The sequence below is a fragment of the Bombus pascuorum genome, chromosome 9 (genome assembly GCF_905332965.1).
Source record: "Bombus pascuorum chromosome 9, iyBomPasc1.1, whole genome shotgun sequence".
Lineage (NCBI taxonomy): Eukaryota > Metazoa > Arthropoda > Insecta > Hymenoptera > Apidae > Bombus > Bombus pascuorum.
In genome coordinates, this window is record NC_083496.1 from 16,516,418 (window position 1) to 16,536,390 (window position 19,973).

The 19,973-nt window shown below is 34.9% G+C and overlaps 1 protein-coding gene across 5 annotated transcripts in view; it reads right to left on the reverse strand.

The window, feature by feature from the left end:
- Nucleotides 1-223: 223 nt before the first annotated feature.
- The window catches only part of LOC132911028 (protein tipE), a 232,202-nt gene continuing 212,452 nt past the window's right edge, over nt 224-19,973 (reverse strand). For 2 of the 5 annotated variants that reach the window (XM_060967355.1, XM_060967357.1), the window contains one exon: nt 18,994-19,448. In XM_060967355.1, coding sequence (XP_060823338.1) covers nt 19,406-19,448 — 43 coding nt within the window. In that variant the 3' untranslated portion in view covers nt 18,994-19,405. Of the gene's footprint in view, nt 1,047-14,179; nt 14,626-15,936; nt 16,747-18,993; nt 19,449-19,973 lie in introns of those variants that run through there. The other 3 variants (XR_009658898.1, XM_060967354.1, XM_060967356.1) reach the window with 3 other exon arrangements.

Below are 19,973 nucleotides of genomic sequence, written 5' to 3' on the forward strand. Positions count from 1 at the left end.
TTAATATGTACAGAACATCAGCAAGAGGTAACCTGCATAAAATTTCTAATAGAAATTGATTTATTTGAGTCTCGTTTCATTACTAAATTAACTCGAATATATCTAGAGAGTCAGAAAGCATTCTACGGTTGTCTTTCGTTCCCCTTCAATTTTCTACGATTCCTCTAAGTTGAAATCCGAAGGAAAGGAAGAACGTTTTCTCCCCCAGTAAAAGTTAAGACACTTTAGGGCATGTTCAAGTTATCTATTTATTGTTCCTGAGATACAACTGATGAATTTTATCCTATTTTCGATCTTCATCGCACCCCAGAATCAAATCCTTCTCACTTACAGATATCTTTATCTACTTATATCGCTATGTTTTACGCAAACCTATATTTCATGTATGATTTCTTCCTTAAATAACAATTTCCAAATAATTTCCAACAGCTTTGAAAATAATTTCCATGATAAATTAGCAATATTATATACACAAAGAAAATCAATAATTCAATTGAATTCTATCGAGTGCACATTTTACAAACGTTTCCTTCTCCATCTTCGTTCACACCTAATTTTCATCAGAATGAAGAATTAAATGGCGAATTACCTGCATCGAGATCCTTAACAGATACCTTGACAGAGATTAACTTTCTTGTTGCAAAAAAAGATGGTAAAAATTCCATTCCCATCGTTCGAAGGATCGTTTCCTTTCTCTTTATAGGTTGGCTTGCTCCGCTCCTTACACGGTGCAGCACGTGTCATTTTGTACATGTGTATTATACGTGTACAGGTGTAATGGAATGCTAGTGGAAGGGAAGGATCAGGTGTGTTACGTACAAGGTGCGATGAGTTGGAAAGATGGCAAGGGGTTGTTTTTTGAAGAGGTTGAAACGGCCGAGGGCGGGACGTGGAAGTGAGTGGAATAGGCCTAAAAGTCGGACTGCGACGTGGCCAGAGCACTCTCGGCCGTTTCCTCGCGTCGTCATAAGGGTCTGGTCACTTCGCCGCACTCACAGTGCGTTGGATGACCTCGTCGATCCACGCGATTGCTTATCGAGTGATCGCTGAAACAGAAGAAAAGGAGCTAATTAATTTAATAATCGAAAGAAGACAATTGAAGATGATATTAATGAATATCAGAAGAAACAGATTCATTTTATTATATTTTTTAGATAAAGAATTCTTGAATATAAAGGATATATTTACAATAAAGCAGGTGTTTTAATTTGCATTCGTTTCTTTTATCCATTAGACTATTTTATTGTTACAGCAACAGTACTTCATTATTTGCGATTCCTCGAATCTAAAGAAATTTCATTTTTCCATTTTTTATAGAAAAGTTTGCAGATTTCATTACTTATTCCTTGATTTATACTTATTTTTATGTTATACTGTTATATTATATTTGTATTTGTTTCTGTGCCATCTAATAACGTTCTTTATTACATTTATTAATTTATTAATTCACTTACATGTTTAATTATCGATTATTAAAAATAGCCCAATTCGGTTTGTATGACTTAGTAGTCCAATCTAAGCAACTTAGTGTATCGATATAGTTGCAAGAACACCATAATTGTCAAAGCAGAGACAAATTCATTTGAGAGTGCAGATAGTGAAACGATCTAAACAAATTTGCGATGTGCATGTGTATTGCAATAATTTCCTATTATTATGCAAATATTCTTACAACAATAATATCTTATAATAATAATAAAATAAATTAAATAGTCTTATAATAATAAATTAAATCGCATAATATTTAAAAAAAATACTGAAGTTCGAGTAGCTTCGGACGACGGTGCACGCGAATATGAACGATACGAACATTAAATTCTTCGAACAATACTCGTCGAAAATGCAAATAATTTCCGACGCCGCGGACAGATGTGTCTCATAAAAGACTGTCGCGAACAATACGTTAGATCCTCGGTTCATGTTTCAAAAGGATCAATTTCTGCGAACAATAGGTCTGCAAGCCGCGAATAATTTTCTTCGCTATGATCTGACTGATGATTCAACCAGCTTACAATGGCCGCTGAGACGAGGATCGTGGCCGAAATTAACTCTCCATCCTTTCCTCGAACCTTCCAACGTGTTCAACGACGTTGTCGGTCCTTCGTTCACGAGCTGAAAAAGTGCTTCAACCCAAATATCGTAGATTGATTCCCTTGATTACATCCTGAGTGAAGAATAAGGCTTGGCTGCTACTTCGGCATAGAAGGCTCATTGAAAGATTGGTGTTTTGTGGTATTAAGTATTAATAGCTGAAAGTTGAATCATGATAAATTGTTTGATGGCTGTTGTAAGGAGATTTTATAAAAGAGCGGGAAATTATCCCTTTGCTTTAGAAAATATTTTCAACGCTAATGTGAAATGTTTGCAATAACAGCGAAAATTTGACAATGATACAAAGAAATCGTCAATTTTGAGATATTTGCAAAGTATTAGATTATTTTTTTATTAAAAGTTAGCTATTAACTAATACAGAAGTGCTATAATGCCTCGACAAACAAGGACAGAACACCATAGAAACAAATATCAAATACTTCAAAAGGATTAAGAAAAAGAAAAAAAAAGTAAGGATAAGATAGGAAGTAAAAAAGATATAGGAGAAGAGCATTCTAAAGGATAAGAAGAAAAAAGGAGGATTTGGGGCAAAGAGTAGAGAGGAAGAGGAGGAATATCAAGCGAAGGACAAAGCTAGAAAAGAGAGTGCAATGTATAATAGAGAAAGAAAGATGGCAAAGAATGGATGAAACACAAAGAGGATGGAAACAGAGGGAGAGGGACAGATTAAAGTTTAAAGTAAAAGAAGAAAAATGAAAGTGAAGAAACGTAGTGAAGAAGAGAGAAGAAAGAAAGTGGGAGACAGAGGGTGAGAAAACAAGAAAGAATATTAGGACGGATGGAAAAAGAAAATGGCAATAGAACTGCAAAGCTGGTAGCAATTCACTGGTTGCACTGTAAAAAACCTGAATATAATGTTACCATGACCTACATCGATGCGACTGTGAAAAGAACAGAGAATAGAGGCCGGGCCATTGTCAGCGGTTGCGGACCGATCATATCAGACGAGGCAACGAAGCTCGCGCAGTAGTTATGACCTGATAATGGTCAGACAACGCTGTGAGTTGCGTGATAGGCCTCGTTAGAGCGCACGTAAGAATTTTTAAGTTATTTACTCGTCTCTGTTTGCGCAGCTGTCAGTCCATTTTGATGAACCCATCGATGCACTTGATGATTGTTCTTAGTGTATGGGGTGATCCATTGGAAACAAATCATCTTAATATTTTATGTTAAGGTATACGTATTCCGATTACCAACTATTCCGATGGCTACATTCTTTGCATGAAAAATTTTAAAAAAAGGTAAGAACGACATAAGTAATATGTAACGTATATAATAATATAAGATACCTATTTGAATGAATTTTAATAAATTACAGAAATGAAGTTTCTGAAAACGTAGCTTAGAAAATACGAAGCAGCGAACACTGCTGCTCATTTATCATAAAATATTCTCATCTACAATTTCTTTCAAATTAAAACTTCCAATTATTCTTTAATATTTATGTATCATTCGTCACAAAAGGTTAATTAAAACAAAAGGTTAGTTAAAAGGTTAACAATTCATATAAAGCATATAAAATATACAATAAATATAATAATAATATGCAATTGTAGTATTGACTAGTCCGAAGAATGTAATTGAATATAAAATATTCCAAACATGAAAATATGAATAATGAATAAATTATGATATATACTATATAGTTAATAAAATTCTATTTTACATTACAATTCATTGCTTTTCTTCTTATATATGTTGAGATATATTAAACTAAAAAAAAAAAAAAAAGAAAAGAAACAAGAATAACATATATATATGCAAGCGCTCTCGTATAAAAACCAATTATTTGATACGTGGAAAGTGTTTCGAGCAGCCGCAACTGTTGCCCTACATAAAGGCTCTTAATCTATTTGAATAGCTTGCTGATGAAAATCGATACCATGTATTTATCAATTGCGTAATCGAGAAGTACGCCTGCCATGCTCGCAACGCTTAAGCATTTTGATGATTTAGAAGAAATCGTTCGAAACGCGTAATATGAGGTCGAACGTAGATAGCTAGTAGTCACGACTGTTTATGATCAAAACACGCATCTGCCTTGATAGCATTTAATCGACAAGCACGATTATAATCGCGTTAATTCTTACGACGTCTCTTATTAAATCAGACATCTTCGTCATCAAGAACAACATTAAAATTCTACTTTACTTTAGTCATTATTTTATTTTAACGATAATTAGTATAAACATTATAAACTTTTTAACTGTAATAAAATCTTCCTGGCTTATTTCGACTCAATTGTGTCCCTGTTTTTTGTTAATTTTGAGATAAAAGAAGTTTTAACGCAAGACACGAAATTAAGAAATTTTTAACGAAAGAACAGAACGATAAGGCGGGCAAAAAATTTGTAATTTTTTAAAAAATGATCCAAAAGCTACAACAAGGTTAAACTTTAAAAGAGTTGAAGGTACAGGGCAGTCGGTGTTTTGTTTTCTCTCTTTTCGCTATTGAAACTTTTCACTAAATGGAATTTTACATATAATTAATTTTCGAATGTTATTAAAATTGTTTAGCAGAGTAGATAGAATAGCGATCGAAGACATAGTGAGATGAAAATTCCGACATTCAATTCATTCCCTGGAAATCGAGTATGACCTATTAATGGTTAATAATCGATCTGCTTGAGCAGAAATTCCATTAACGACGATGTACGGAAGCAATTTTAGCGAGGCATTGAAACGGTCGTTCTGTTAATTTAAATTTTTTCGTTGCGGGGAAATATAAACTTAGGTGAAACGTGTCTCAACGATATTACGATTCTGATAAGATTCCGATTTATCAAAATTTTTTCAAAATCTCGATAATGTTGAATGATAAATACGTATCGATAAAGAATTTATAAAACAGATTAATATCACTTAATGTTAGCCGCTGAATATTTAATATCGCGATAATACGACACAAACGCAAAGAATTTAATGAATTAGGGGGAAGATAGAAGGATATTAGTAATCATCGTTCGAATGACACCATGCTCGAATTATCGACAATGTCGAGAACGGTATTATAGATATTAGACGCGATTAAATCGCGATTACGAGTGATTCGCTTCAATTTGTAGCAGCGTCTATTAAATATCGATTTCCGCGCAGCAGAATTTCCATTTGCCGCGGAATACGAAGGTGGTTGGTAGTGGTGCTTTATCGTGGCGCAGCTATCGATTGCTTCTGCCACTGGCTACTTTTTTCTTTATTCTCTTCGCTATTTTTTACCTTTCTTCCGTATATATTTTTTTCTACAATATCGTACGATGAAAACGTTGCTGGGCATGGAACAAGATACCGGCAAGAGTAATTAAAGCGGCGGTTTCCATCTACCCACAGGCGGAACGAATCATTCTCGTGACCAAGAGATCGATCACGAAACCGGTGCTCCCCGCTTTTCTCCCATCGAATTAGTTATGTGTCAACATTATTATATTGACAAGCCGACTGTCGTGTTACCGAGTTATTGATTTGAAGTAATGCACACCGAACACCGTTTACGATAGTTCTCGAAAGAAATTCGATTCTAAGAACATTGTACCGTGAAATCGCTAATAAGGGTGTTTCTGATTTTCCGATAGCCTGTGAATGGACTTGGAGATTGCCTTGATAAGAATCGTTGCGTAATTGTGACAATTTAGGGGTAAAATTGTACTAGGGATATATTACTCGTTTTATGACGTAGATCTTATCTTAAAGGTTACTGGAATAGTTTGGAAATTCGATGGGTTACTACTGCTGACGATAAGAGGTAATACCGATAAGAATATTGTAGAACGTATAGAGTATTAAATACATAATGCATGGATAAAGCGCGAAATCGTGTATAATAGAATAAAATCATACGGTGATGATTAATAATATCCAGAAGAGCTAAGGAGATCAATATGATTAATTCAGTATCTACCATGATTATGAATAGTTGATTTAAATGGAAATAAACTTGCATTACGTCAAATAAATTCCATAATTACTTGCATGATCTATAAGATATCATTTTAATATTCTGAACGTTCTTTGACTTTTATGGCCTTTATTTCCCCGATACAACGCTACAGAGATTCCTTTCTTTTTATCCGCACGCAATTTTTATCTTATCTTTACAACTGCAAGAAACGTCACGAGGTGACCCGAAAATAAAACATCCTCCAGTCATCAAACTCTCTTTGATATGCTATTATGCCCATTCCTACAATCGGAATAATCTAAATTACCCTTTTTCTCCTCCAGATACACAGATACTCTTCTATCTCTTATAAAATTCTAATTTACTACCTAATAGGAACCTCAAGGCATTTAAAAAGATAGTAAAAAGAATCTCAGAAAAAAATGTCTATATAGAAAAGAATGTTAACAAGAAATAAATGAACAGACATGCTCGACCTTGTAAAAATCGAAACCCTCGAATCGTCTTGATCTCATCCACAGGAGGCTTTATTAAACGCGTGCTCCGCTACGGATCCAATATCTCGCGTTCGACGAAATCTGGTCCGAGAAGCAGCTTTAAAATTTGCCATCACGCTGCTCATAATCATAACTTCAATTCCGTCGAGGATACAAGTCACGGCGCGAAAAGGGGGTCGAGTATTTGTCCTCTTGCTCTATCCCCCATCTCGTTCTTCGCCACACCCACACCCTGTTAACCGTCTATAACGTTCGCTGACATTCTGAAAAGGTCAGAGCCACGTTTAACGACAACGTTTGTATACGAGGATCCATCTAGAGGATTAAAACCCGTTGAATCGGTGAGACAGCCTCTTTTGAAGGATCGAATGCTTTCACTTCGACAAATATTGGTGACCGGATAATTGGAAATTGAGATACCAAGACTTGATTCCAAGTATTCTTGTACGTCGAGCACAATGCTTGCGGAGGTTTGTTAAAATAAAGTGGTCTAAGTTGCAGCAAGATACAAGAAGTATATGATATCTAATGGTGACAGACATGTGGAATTTTACAGGTTTAATAAAAAATAAAATAAGAGATATATTAAAATTAACTAAAAATGCTGGTTATTTCGCTGCCTAGAATTGATACCACAACTTTAAAAACATAAATACAGGCCTTGTTAACGTAACTGACCTCTGAAACGGCAGATGTGATATGGCACGTAGACGCGTTAAAACTAAGTTTATCCAAACCAATTTCTAATAAAAATGCATCAACCAAAAAGTGAGCATTAATATCGATGAAATTTGGAATTGCTTAAATAAAGAAATAAAAGTATAGTAAGCATCATTTTGTGTCTCTGGTGAAGCTACAGTTTCAGGTAGGTTCTAAAGTAGACCGCGCTCAAATAAACTCATATAACTACGAATAAATGGAGTTGTAGAGATTCGGCTGAAAATTCGGCTGTTTATTGAGATTCAAACCAACGACCACTCTTTGCGTTTACGAACCCAAGCCCTTCTTTATATAGAGGGTTTATTAGCCAATAATAAAGTGACAAACAACATGACAAACATTTTCCTGCACACTTTGTAATTTACATAATGTTATTAGGATCAGAAGTGTAGAAATAAGAAATTCAATTGTACAGTGTTTCCAAAACCAAAATTCTCACTGCATCTAAACACTCTTCGATTCAGAAATAAAAAATCATCCAACTTCCACATCTATACCACGAACGGTCGCTGATAATCTCTAACCGATAGGGAGTTGGGTGAACACATACTTGGAAACCGCGGAGGGTGATTGTCCTTGCCCTTGGTCTACACTCGCACGCATCACGATCGACAGCATGAAAGCTCGCGTGACGGGCTGATTTTAAGAAAATGATCGACTCGGTGCGCCCCTGAATACTGTTTCACTCCGCGGAGAAATTTCAGGCATTTCCCTAGTCGAGTGTAGCTGATGAAGAAGCGCGTGCACTCACGCACATATCTCGGGTTAGCGTGATCGTAATAAATTTACCAGGCTAAAAGCTTTACGCTGGACTCGACCACTAGCAACCGGCTAGCGGCATACTTGGTCTCCCGTTATTAATTTCGCCCGGTACTCGTATTCCCTGGGATTTAACTGTGATTTCGAATATTTGGTGAATTACCTCCCTAGAAACTGCTACGTTCAGATTATGCTGTGTTCGGCTACCTCGGAAATACATGGACGGCTGGCTGGATAGACTAATGAGAACCGTGTGCAAGTATCTTTCATTTGGTTCGCGTTTGCTTCGTTTGAATTTATATGTTGTAATATGGATAGCGAATTAAAAACGTTCTGACGAGTGGATTATCGATTTATTTTTCAAGATAATTTTACTTGTGGATTATTGAACGATGTTTTAGAATAGAGACGCGTTTAACTTGGAATTATTAAATAATGAAGATATCCGTCAGATTAACGAAGAATGAAATTTCCACGGTTTAATTATCGATTGTTATTTCACTGATAATCATTAATGATGAAATTCGAAGCATGGAATATTAATTCGCAACGTATTGTTCGCGATAACGATATCGTAATACCAAGCTAAAAAAAAAAAGTCTTTTTATTAATGGCAATTATCTGGTGACCTGTACGTTGGCAGAATTCAAGCTGCTTTTGCAATCTGACATGAAAAGATGCATTAAAGCAAATTGTTCTCTAATTACCTTTAATTGTGACGGGCAAAGAAAAACATCATTCGACCATCGATATTCTTCCATTAACTGAAATTGCTTTACTAGCATCTAAAAAACATTTTATCATCGTTTCGCAGAATCAATTTGGCAAATAAACTCTCTTGCAACGAAAACATAATTAACGTATGCATTCAAAAATACGTATTAACTGTAACGAATCAGAACCAAATATGTAATTTCCACTGGAATCAAACATATACATGTTCAAAATATACGTATATATTGAAATTAAAACCAACCAAAACATTATAAGCTTATAGTACGTGAGTGATCATAATCATTCGGCTAAGAGGATTAATGTGCACGTAACATAATTGAATTAATCACATACCTCGCTGATCCGCGAGGTTAATCTTCCATAATCCGAATTTTGTCTGATTTTGGGAAAAGAGAAACTATAATTGATTATAGATTCTTATGTTCTTATATAATAAACTATAAAATAATTTTAAAATTACTTTCAATTTTTTTTTAATTTTTATAAATAGATTTCTTGTGATTAGAGAGTAGATAAAATACGAGGGTAAAAAGATAAGATATCAAATAGCGGATGTTTATGCAAATTAATATTTTTACGAATATAAATAAACAAGTGGAAGCTGAGTAAAGCTTGTTTCATCCGTTAAATATTATAACCGATGTTTTATTTTGAATATGTTATTTATGCAATATACATTTTTGCATATTACGTACATGTAAATTTTCCATAAATGCAGAAACATCCACAATTTAGAAATGAATAAATGCAGTATTATTTTAAAAATGTGGACATAACTTTTTTAATTCCAAATGAGATAATATGATACAATAGAAGTTTTAATGGAAATCTAGACAAGGTGCCATTTCAACCATTCCACCGGACGACAGATTTCCTCTTTGATAAACACTTTTCGCCTATAAATAACCTGTCTTTTGCTTTTACTGTTCGGCTTGGATGCCGACGGTACTCTACGAAATAAGCTCTCTCCTTCTCACCCCGCGCCTTTCCCACGGCTATGTTCAATATTTAATCGCGATCGGTGAAAGTGTAGACTGCCAATTTCGTCGAGCGTTTCTAACTAAAAATAAACTCCGACTGTCCCGTTTTAATTCCACCTTTCCGTATTTCGATCCAATCCTCCGTCTTACTTTGCAGCGAAAACGAAGAATTATAAGGTTGATCGGAAAGTTCCCTCACTATATTTTGCCTGTTACATTTACGGGCAGCTTTCTGCATTTCTACGAAACGCAAGAACCTTAATTCTACAGGATGTTTCATATAATTGGAGTAAATTCTTGTTTCAAAGCAATAGAAGATGGAAAGGAATTTTATTAAGCGAAATAAGATATTTTCAGATAATGTATGTGTCTGTTGAGAAAATGTAAATGTTTGAGAGATTCGAAGAATCTTTTCCTTCTTCCTCCTTTTTAGGCACCTTCGCATTGAAACACACGAATCTTACCTTTAGCTTCTTCCCATACAGACATGATTTTCTCGTTGAAGATTACGCGAAGGTCAACATGTTGCACATTGTTGAATTTGTTTTTTATGAGCTACAAGACTGTTGTAACGAAAATAGGTTTGTCCTATTTAAAAATATTCCGATGATCTCGAAAAAAGTGACCTAAAGAAAAATTTTTTGTCTATCATCACATTTACCCCTTTGGACCGAATATTTTCTTCCTATGATATTTTTGCCTATCATACAAAATAACCGAGATGCTTAAAATGATCAGGTTAAGTGAAATACCCTGCATATTCTTATTATTTGTAAAATGTTCTTCTACTTGGTAATACTATACATTTTTTAATTTTTCGATAATAAGTGTGAATAATTCTATAAGGAGAAAGTAAGTAAGTTAAAACACGATAAGTTAAAAGACAGTGTTAACGAATAAAAATCCTATCGAAGAAAAAACCGATTTCTTTTTTCAAATACATAAACGAATATAACTTCCACACATCCCAATACATAAAATGTCCCACTTAAATTGGACGTCTAAATTATTCCTACCGCTATTCAAAATGCAAGCAGACAATTAGGAGAAATGTATATAGTTTCAAAATGTAACGGATACCAATTAAAAAGTTCAATGTTGTCTTAAAGACGCTAAAAGACGTATTAATATATAAAAAAGTAACCCTGAAATAAAATATCTTTCTACTTACGAGCGTAATATTCTACTCCACTACAAGACACCATGTACAGTAAAACTTACTATCCTGCATGCTGATATCTTCATTTGTTTCAACCTAAGCAGTTCGCTTTTGTAAAGTCTCCAACATATTATAGTGTCAGTGCATAAGTCAGAATAAGCGTTACATTATAAATAAGTTAAGGAAACAGAGTTATCGGTGGAACTGACCGCCGATAGTTTTCTGTTTATTTTTAAGATCGGCAGACGATGAGGGGCTGGTGGCCACGTACAGTCCTTGTGGGGCATGTAGGTTTAGGCCAAAAGGGATGTGTGTGTGTGCTTGTAGCGAATGCCTGTGTGAAGACAAGAGAATGTACTTCGCCAGCGAGTGTAGGCGAATGGAATAAAATAATAGTTCAACTTCCCGTGACAGTCATCCCTACAATATTAACTTTTGTCCAGCCCTTACAATTAATTTTATATCCTTCTTTTCCGGGAGCCCGAAACCTCTCATAAATATGAGATAAGGTTGACCCACCGCTGATGAAATTGCTCAGCGGTACGCAGGCTTCTTCTCGCGCTTCAACGACGTGTTTCGAGCTGGGTGCCGGCGTCCGAAACGAAATAGAACAAGCGCGGCTTATCGGTTGCCGCGACCCAAAATCTGCAAGACAAAGACTGGGTCTCCGGATGTTTTCAAATGGGGAAAGTTTAAAATACAAGGGGCAATAACTGTGGTATATATATAGAAATCGCGAAGATACAGACGAACAGCTGAAGGGATCAGATGTTGCCTTGGGGTTGATACTTTTAAAACGAGAAGGTTAAAGGGAACTTTTGGAGTGGAACAGGAGAAGGAAATGGAAATGGAGGGTAAGATTAAGGTTTTGGGGAATACATGATATTATGCTGGAGATTCACAATTTTAGCTGTTCTACATTGGAGATATTTTATAATGTTTAGCACTAATTCTACGATCAAGACTTATATGATTATTTATTTTATTTTTAATGGATTTTTAACAATAGTAGTTCAGTTTTTATTAATGTATCTATATTATGTATTTCAATATTTCTTTTTCATTAAGAAATAATTTTATTCAATTTCAGTTATCTAAGTCCTGTCTGTTTTTAAATAAAATCACTTATAATTTTTACATTCATAAACTCCAATCCACTCTTCGAACTCTAGCATATTCCATTTTTATTCCAATTTAAGTACACAGAACCACCGTACCGTTATATCCACGTGGACGTGCAAATGAATACGTTGACTCGAAGGAAAACAACGTTCTCTCTCCAGCGACTTAACTTGGAACAATATAATGGGAATATATTGGGAATATACTAAATAACTCTGGCATAATTATTATAGGTATAACGGGTTGGTGGGTATTAAATCGTCATCGATAAGGGCGCAAATGGTTTCCCCCGTTTCCTGCAAACAATAAGGCCGCAATTCGCGGGACAAAAGACTCGCGAAATCTCGCGGACAAAAGACGGAACAATAGGTGTCTCCCTTTTCCGTCGTATCAGTTCGGGCAGCGCGCGTACACGCTCCTATCAGCGCGGCCACGCGAGCCTGCGAGCGACCGATTTTTATTCCACGCTGGAAGAATTGGCGATAACGGCCGCCCCGAATCTCGGTTTCCATCGATGCACCTTGTTCCGCTTAACGGATGTTCCGATTGTAAATCGATTCGGATTGTGTATGTAAAATTACTTGGTTAAACAAGTTAATTTTTTAAGAAGAATAGAAATAGCATTGTAGATAATCCGGAGGTGGGACACGATTGTAAGTAGATTGAGTAGAATTATATCTTTATGTAGTATAAAGTAATTTCTTAAGTAATAATATAAATGCAATATAACGAAATATTTTTAATAGGTAAAGGATTCGTTTTACTCAGTAGAAATTATAACCAGTGCTTTACTTTCGATATTTTATATGCTTGAAATTTTTTACTTCAGTATACACATTCTGTATGTATTTTGCATTTTCAAATTTACCATAAATTGCTAGAAATCCGAAGTTTAGATATAATAGATAGATAATGATTGGTAAAGTTTGGACTGTAAATATAGAAATAGATTCAAGTAATTTGATGTTTGATAAAATTGAAGTTCGATGATTGTTTGAGGAGAATGAAAATGATGTAAAGTTATAGGTTTAGTCTGGAAACGGACTATAGTTATGATAAAAGTGTAGTTAGAAGGGAATAAATAATAGATATTGATCAGTGAAGCTCGGATTATGCAGAGGTTAGCATAAGTAGTTCATTGAAGTTGCTTGGGAAATTGTATTAGGAGACTCTAAGTATTAGATATATATGTAGTATAGTTATAGATAATATAGCTATGGTTATAGCAGGCAAGAATAAAAATGACCGAGTTTATGCAAAAGGTACATATGTGTTGTTCTTAATAAAACGTAATATTAACAAATTAAGATGTCTAAATGTTTTTACAAAAGACAAGTACAATGGGCAGTAATATAGTTCAAAGTATGGCAAAAATGTAATACTCGTAAAAGTCAACGTAATCTGAACAGGAATGGAACTGAAAATTGGTCTATGTTTAAAGATTTAAATATTTGAATAAATTTAGGTGTATAGTAGCGGATAATTCTACAGTGAAAAGAGACAATATAACTGCAAAAATATGATGGCAATAAAATATGCAAAAGTATGTAAAAATTACATGCAAATTCCCGTGATTTCAATAAAGTTGATAACGATTCGAAATTTTACGTGCAATACTTGGTCGTTTATAACGGTAATAATATTTCAGAAAAGAAGTAAAAAATATAAAAAAGAATCCTGAACGCTTTATATACATACCATTGTTAAAATAGATGCTGTTGAAATTGGTAACAAGGATAAATATATGAAAATCTTAGTAAACAATGTAATTCTTGATATTCTGCTGCGTATCTACCTGCTGAATATTTCATTACCAAACTTCCATTTTTCGAAAGAATCGACTAAATATTCAAAGAAACATAAAAATGTTATTAAATAGGCTAATGAATGATTACAAGTATAATATACAATAATAAATATATATTTCTAAAATACTTACTGGGCTTTAATACAGGTATCGTAACATTAACACCAGAATTCCTGACTTGTAAATCTATACTCGAACATTGATACATAATTATAGAATAATATGATAAAAATAAACCTATGTACCTATTTCAATATAAGTGAATAGGAATTTTGCCAAAGAGCGCTTGAATACTTTTCCAAAACCTATATAATCTTTCTCTTGTTATTAAATGAAATTTGGTAATTCTAGTGTTAAAGCAGATCATTTTGGATTCAACAGATCGTGACACGAATATCTCTGTACAATTCCTTTATTACATCCAATGATACACCACAGTTACATACATTCATTCAAGCATAATGTACGCCGTTCATCGATACGAGTCTAGCTCGCCGAAAGACTCCAAGAAATTCTTTCTCCTTCTGCTCCTCTCACCCTTAAAAACGGGATTCCGCTTCAGCGCGGTTACCAGGAATTTGCATTTCTAACTTCCGCGAGAACTTTTACCGTGGAGCGCGGATCTTCTCAGTGCTCCATGCGTTCCAGCTGCAGCTCTGCATCGCGAGACTATAACTTCCGGCAATTCGCGCGCGCCATCACGTCGTCCATACGACGATCTCGTGTCTCGATTTCCATGCACAAGCGCGTCGATGAAAATCGCAAACGACGATCTTTCATCCTCGATTGCGTCGCAGCCGCGTCTGTAGCGTCGAATCTTTGCTCGAAAGACCGATCTGCCTAAAGAAAAGTACGCAAATTGCAGATCTCTTTCTCTCTCTTCCTCGATTTCCGTTCTCCGCGTTTCAATCGGATTTCATTTGATTTCTTGGTGTTTGCACGTGCAACGATGCAAAGCACACAGCGAAAAATACAAGCGCAATCGTTAAAATGGATTTTATCTTTGTAACAAGAAGTGCAAATCGCAATCAAGATCGTTCTTGATTAAATTTTTATTTCCGAATATTTTTTTAACGCGTTTTTTTTCTTTTTGTTTTTTTTTCTTTTTTAGTACAAAAATGGAAATGTGCGATTCTTTCGTAATATAGCTTCGGTTGTTAAACGATTACAATTTTCAAAAAGCTTTCGTATGTGTCTGTGTATATATATATATATGTATGTATATATACATGTATGTATGTATACACTGTAAATGCTCGAAAAAGTGAAATTCAGCATCAAAATAGGTCGCGCTTAGAGAGTATAGAAGTTGTTAGTGTTAACATCTACTTTTTGGCCCCGCATTAATGAACGAACTCGACGTTTCCTGCGAAACTGTTGTGTATGTGTGTGCTACGGAAAATGTTCGAAACTTGTTATGTTCGACTATAACCTTCACTTCACGTTCTTCTTCCTTTTTTCGGAGTCGGATAGCAAAAATTTTAGAAAATCGTTGTGTGTATAACTCCTTACGCTAAACCACTTAATATTTAGGAATAATATATATTGTTTACTGAAATGTATATTACTTTACTCTTACTTTTATTTGCCGAATACCTTGACTAATGTTCTAAGATACAGAATTCTTCATAACAAAAATGTAAGTCAAAGTTTGAAAAAGAAAAAGATATTTCAACTCTAAACCACAGATATTTAACAATGACAAACAGCTATATATGTTGCCAAGATATTGTAAATAATAAAAAGATTATACCCACAAATACCTATTATTCATAATAGGTATTCATAATCTTGGGGCATTATCTAATTCATGTAATTTAAGTACAGGATAATGCTCGGAGTTATTTTCGTAAGCCGATGACTCATCGGCATATAGGTACCGGTACTTCTAATTTTAGCACGGTATGTCAAACAAACGCCACTTTCGTCGCCTACCGCTTGTTGACGGCCTCGAGCCTAGGCCGTTTTTTCCTAAGACAGTGGTCTTGTAGTGCCTAAACTCTAGCATACGCACACAGGTGTGACCGTGTTTACGTCGATCGCGAGTTGTGTTGTCAAACGTCAAAGCAAGAAAGGCGCTCTGAATTATCTCTGTCCGACGTTCAGCCACTTTGTTCAGTCACTTTTGCGTCACCAGCGTGCCCCGCAAAGTGTATTTACCAAAATTTTTCAACCGCGCGTTCACCAACTGACTGCAACTTTCGTTACGATTTGCATAGTCGAATATTGTTGGCCTTATCCGCGCCCTTCGCAATTCCAGTACTCTAACTCACTCGTACGCTTCGCGTATGAGTTCTATCGCCTACTGTCTATTTGTTTCGCTTGTCAACTGCTCGTTAGCTCTAAGCTTTGTTTCTCGTATTCACGTCTCTTTAAATTTTGCTAACGTGTTTGCATACTTTTACTTGAAATCTTCCGATCGTAATATAACTCTCTGTGCATCCATACTTTTTCGTTATTTCATTGTAGTCTCATTTCGTTGTGATTTATACGTTATATAAATTCGTTTAATCGCCTTTGGCATTCTGCATCATCCGTCTCTGTACCTCATCGTTCAGTCGATTATACTCCACACTAACAAATTAATTATAATATACAAATTTCTAATAAAACTCTAATTTATCTATGTGTAGCTTTATATTTCTGCTACTTTTTCTTCTAGAATAAAAGTGGCTGCTACAATTAACAAGTTTCGAGCAATTTCCATACGAGTTAACCGTGCTTAGTATTGTGCCCAGCGTTTCATCCTCGTGTATTCATGCAACACGTAGAAACGAACAGAAGACGAGAAGATGAAACATTTGTAGAAATTGAAGGAAAAGAAAGAATAAAATCTCGAAGTGTACGCGCGTGTCGTGTACACTGGAACGAAATAGTCAGTTTGAAACTAAATCCCGAATTGCTTACCGACGACACCATAGTCGCAAGTCGGACGATTTTTGGCAATGTCGATGGAAGTAGCTGAAAAACAAATCGTATCGATAACTCGAAGAGATCTTGGCACGGTACACGAACGCACACATAAAACAAAATGCGACTGGTCCGTCGAATTGTGTTTCCAAAAACTTGGGAAACGTACAGGTAAGCTTACACGAGTTTACGAATCGATCGCAGTCTAACTTTTTTATCTTCTTCGATCGATTTAAAATAGACGATGCTTCGATGTGTACGCTAATATACTTGTTATATTATACGTAAATGACTTTAATAATTAAGGTTCTTTCACAAAGACGCATACGTGAGAAACATTCGTGCGAGTCGGTCAACAATAATAAAATAGCACACAAGTTAGAAGCAATAAGTGCAGAGATTTAAAAAAGGTGATTTCGGAAATCGATGGCTTCTAATATTCCATGTCCCTGGCGAAGAAATTGTTATCGACATTAAAAATTTTCAGATTAGCTGTTTCGACACAACTTGTCGGTTCTTCGTTGGATAATAGTGAAAATTATGTATCTAACGTTTCTTTTTATTTCAGAACTCTTTTCTCGATTCTAATAACATGGAAAGATAAACAACGGAAAAGGACAACTTACAATTCTGGAATTCAAGGTAATTGTGCGAATGATTTTTATATAAAACATTCGACAATAAATCAGCTTTGCTCAGCTCATCGGGCACTCGAAATCTGCAAATTTCTGAACTCCCGTTTTTTAACTCCCTGCACAATATCCCGAACGTGATAATGTGTAGAGGGCCAAAGGAACATTTCTCACCTTCGTCGCTGGAAACGTTTCATTGGCGCAAGTTAGCCTCTTCGAGATTATTAATATTTACGTGAATATCGGAATAATATAAACTGCGGTATTCTGTGTTATATATCGAGATATTTTCGCATCACGCAGACCTGTGTTTCCATAGCCTATATCTCGACAATCAGCAGTGCAACACACAAGCTTTCATCAAGCAAAAATTTCTTTGAAGCATTTCTCGCGAATATGCTATGCGGATCCATAATAGATTTGAATGAAATTTTTTTTAATAAAATGGAATGAAAAAATTTACTAAATAATCAATTAAAAGTGATGCTGTTAAAATGATAGGAATTGAACAGTTTATATATCTTATTATTAGTTCTTCCATTAAGTTCACTGTAAAAAGAGAATATTGAAATTAGACAAATGAGAAGATTAATAAGATATCTTGTAAATTACTTCAAAAATTCGTAATAAAAAATGAATAACTCGAACTTCAATAAAAGTACAAATCAAGTATAGAAATCGTTATCTTTTACTCTATAGAAAGGTTTACAGAGAAAAATGTTTTACTTATCGATAATAATAATAATGAAATAAATTCGAAAAGAAGACAAACTTATCGGAACTGTGAGTATTTAAATTCAATATCTTCGAGTAATAATACGTTAGAACCAATTTACGATATTAAACTTTCTATCTTTAGCACGTTCAGTGTCACTGAATTAATAGTTTTCGTATAATAGTCAACAAATTTTTAAATTTAGAAATGTATTCGCAATCCATTCGCAAAATAAACAGTATTATAACGAATAAATCAATATTTCAAATCAATATTTATTATTTCAAATATAAAAGCTTAAACAAAGCTTCAAAATTCATGTTTGCAAAACACTGAGCATGTTAAGGACACATACAGGGGGTTTCAAAATTTGTAGCAAGATTTATTCTACTCGTTTCGAGAGTGAAGAATGTACCATACACGCAATGAATGGTCGAGCGCCTCGCGATACTTAATAAATGTATCAGTGAATAGCTATTCCAAACGTTCCAAATCCGAAATATAAACTATTGCAGAATTCAAAATCATCGTAGCCCAAATTTCGAAACAATTTCGTCTAAATTATGCGAAAAAGTTTTCCAAAATCTACAAAATCGTCATATTCTCTTATCTTGTATGTTGAGTCATAAATGATGATAATAGTTCAAATTAGATCTGAACTAGGCTACTTAGTTTCATTTTATACAGATATTAATTAAGTTATATATAATAATTAAAAATTATCAATATTACTTTTAATTAAAAATTATACAATTTTACAAAATTAGGTAACCGGCTTAAATTTAATTTTAACTATTCTTTGTCATCTATGACTCGATAACATCATTTAAGGATTAAATACAACAAAGTCACGAGAATACATCCTGAAACTTGAAAATAACGTCGCCTTCAATATTATATATCAAAGGAAAATACTTGTAGAGTATTTTAGCAACCTATAATATGGAGATAACATAAAATCGTTTTGTATCGCAAAAAATGATCCAAAGCTCGTGAATCGATCAACGCAAACTCGCAGAAGCATAATAAAAAAATGATTCCATCCTGCATGTTAATATGTAACCATATATAACCAATTCACTCTCGCAACGAATAGAAATGCAATGGAGATAACGAACGACAGTTTGAAAAGCACTCTCTGTAGAAGCCTCGAAAGATCGTCAGCTTGAACATCGATCGTGAAAAGCGGTCTCGAAACGCGCACACCTTGCGCGCGCGCGCGCGCGCACGACGACGCTCGTTTAAAACGTAACATACGCAACATCATGTTCACTTGATAGACGAGACAAAACGAAATCACAAAACGACGATACTCACACCAAGCTGGTGTATACTCACACCGAGTATATTAACAGTGACGGTTCTAACGGCCGATATGTATGTTGCAGAATTTACATAACTCGATTCTGAAAAGAAACATTAGCAACAATGTAGTTGTGGCTCCGATATTGTTATTCGCGGTTCGAGATTGATAGAAGAAGGGGCGAAGAATTACAGAGAAACAGTGAAAAGAAAAGAGAAAAGGAAGAGAAAGAGCGGCACAGTGTGATAGACAGAGAAAAAGACAGGGAAAAAGTTGGTAGGAGCGAGAGAGAGATAGTTCTGGAAATAAGAGAAAAGAAAGGGAGAGCTCGAAACAAACACTATTCCCGTCGGTAGAAGGAATGGAATTCCTCGGATATTTACATAATTTCATATAGCTTTGTAAATTTATTCCGAAACGTCGCCAAATCGGGGCGCTGCGTTATGTAAATTAATTCATATGCTGGATAACGATTTTTAATCGCGTGTTAAACCGACGATAGCGAGCCATCGATGCATGCGCCGTCGGAATCTGATCGATTGGAAAGCCGGTGAAATAATGGTTGACGCTTTTTTTCTTTTGATAGACTGGCCGCGATTTCACTTCCGTCTCAATGATAAACGAGGGC